At 62.1% G+C, this 309-nt stretch overlaps 1 protein-coding gene across 1 annotated transcript in view; it reads right to left on the reverse strand.

Moving 5' to 3' along the window:
* AGRN (agrin) overlaps positions 1-309 on the reverse strand; it is a gene marked incomplete at its 5' end in the record, with an annotated part of 40,516 nt that overhangs the window by 12,192 nt on the left and 28,015 nt on the right. The window contains one exon of the mRNA XM_010135633.1: positions 45-170. Coding sequence (XP_010133935.1) covers positions 45-170 — 126 coding nt within the window. The remainder of the gene's footprint in view (positions 1-44; positions 171-309) is intronic.

Here is a 309-nt window from a genome sequence, read left to right on the forward strand (position 1 = left end):
CACCATGGTGACAGGGGTGGGGGTGACAGGGGTCGTTGCCGCACTCGCCCCCCCCGCTGCCGTAGAGCACGTCACTGCCTTTCTCCCGCAGGTCGTACATCTGGTTGTTCACGTCCAGGAGGCGGATGCAGCCCTTCAGGCCGGTGGTGGCTGCGGTATGATCTGCCACCCTGAGGGGACAGAAGACAAGGTGGGTGAGGGGTTTTATTCCCAAGGACAAAAATGTAGAGGGGCCCTCCAAGCACCTGGCTCAGGCTGTGCTCACCAGCAGGGTGTTAAGAAGCCCCCCAGACCCAGAGACGTCCCAGT

The sequence above is a fragment of the Buceros rhinoceros genome, unplaced genomic scaffold, assembly GCF_000710305.1.
Source record: "Buceros rhinoceros silvestris isolate BGI_N320 unplaced genomic scaffold, ASM71030v1 scaffold27934, whole genome shotgun sequence".
In the NCBI taxonomy this organism is placed as follows: Eukaryota; Metazoa; Chordata; class Aves; order Bucerotiformes; family Bucerotidae; genus Buceros; species Buceros rhinoceros.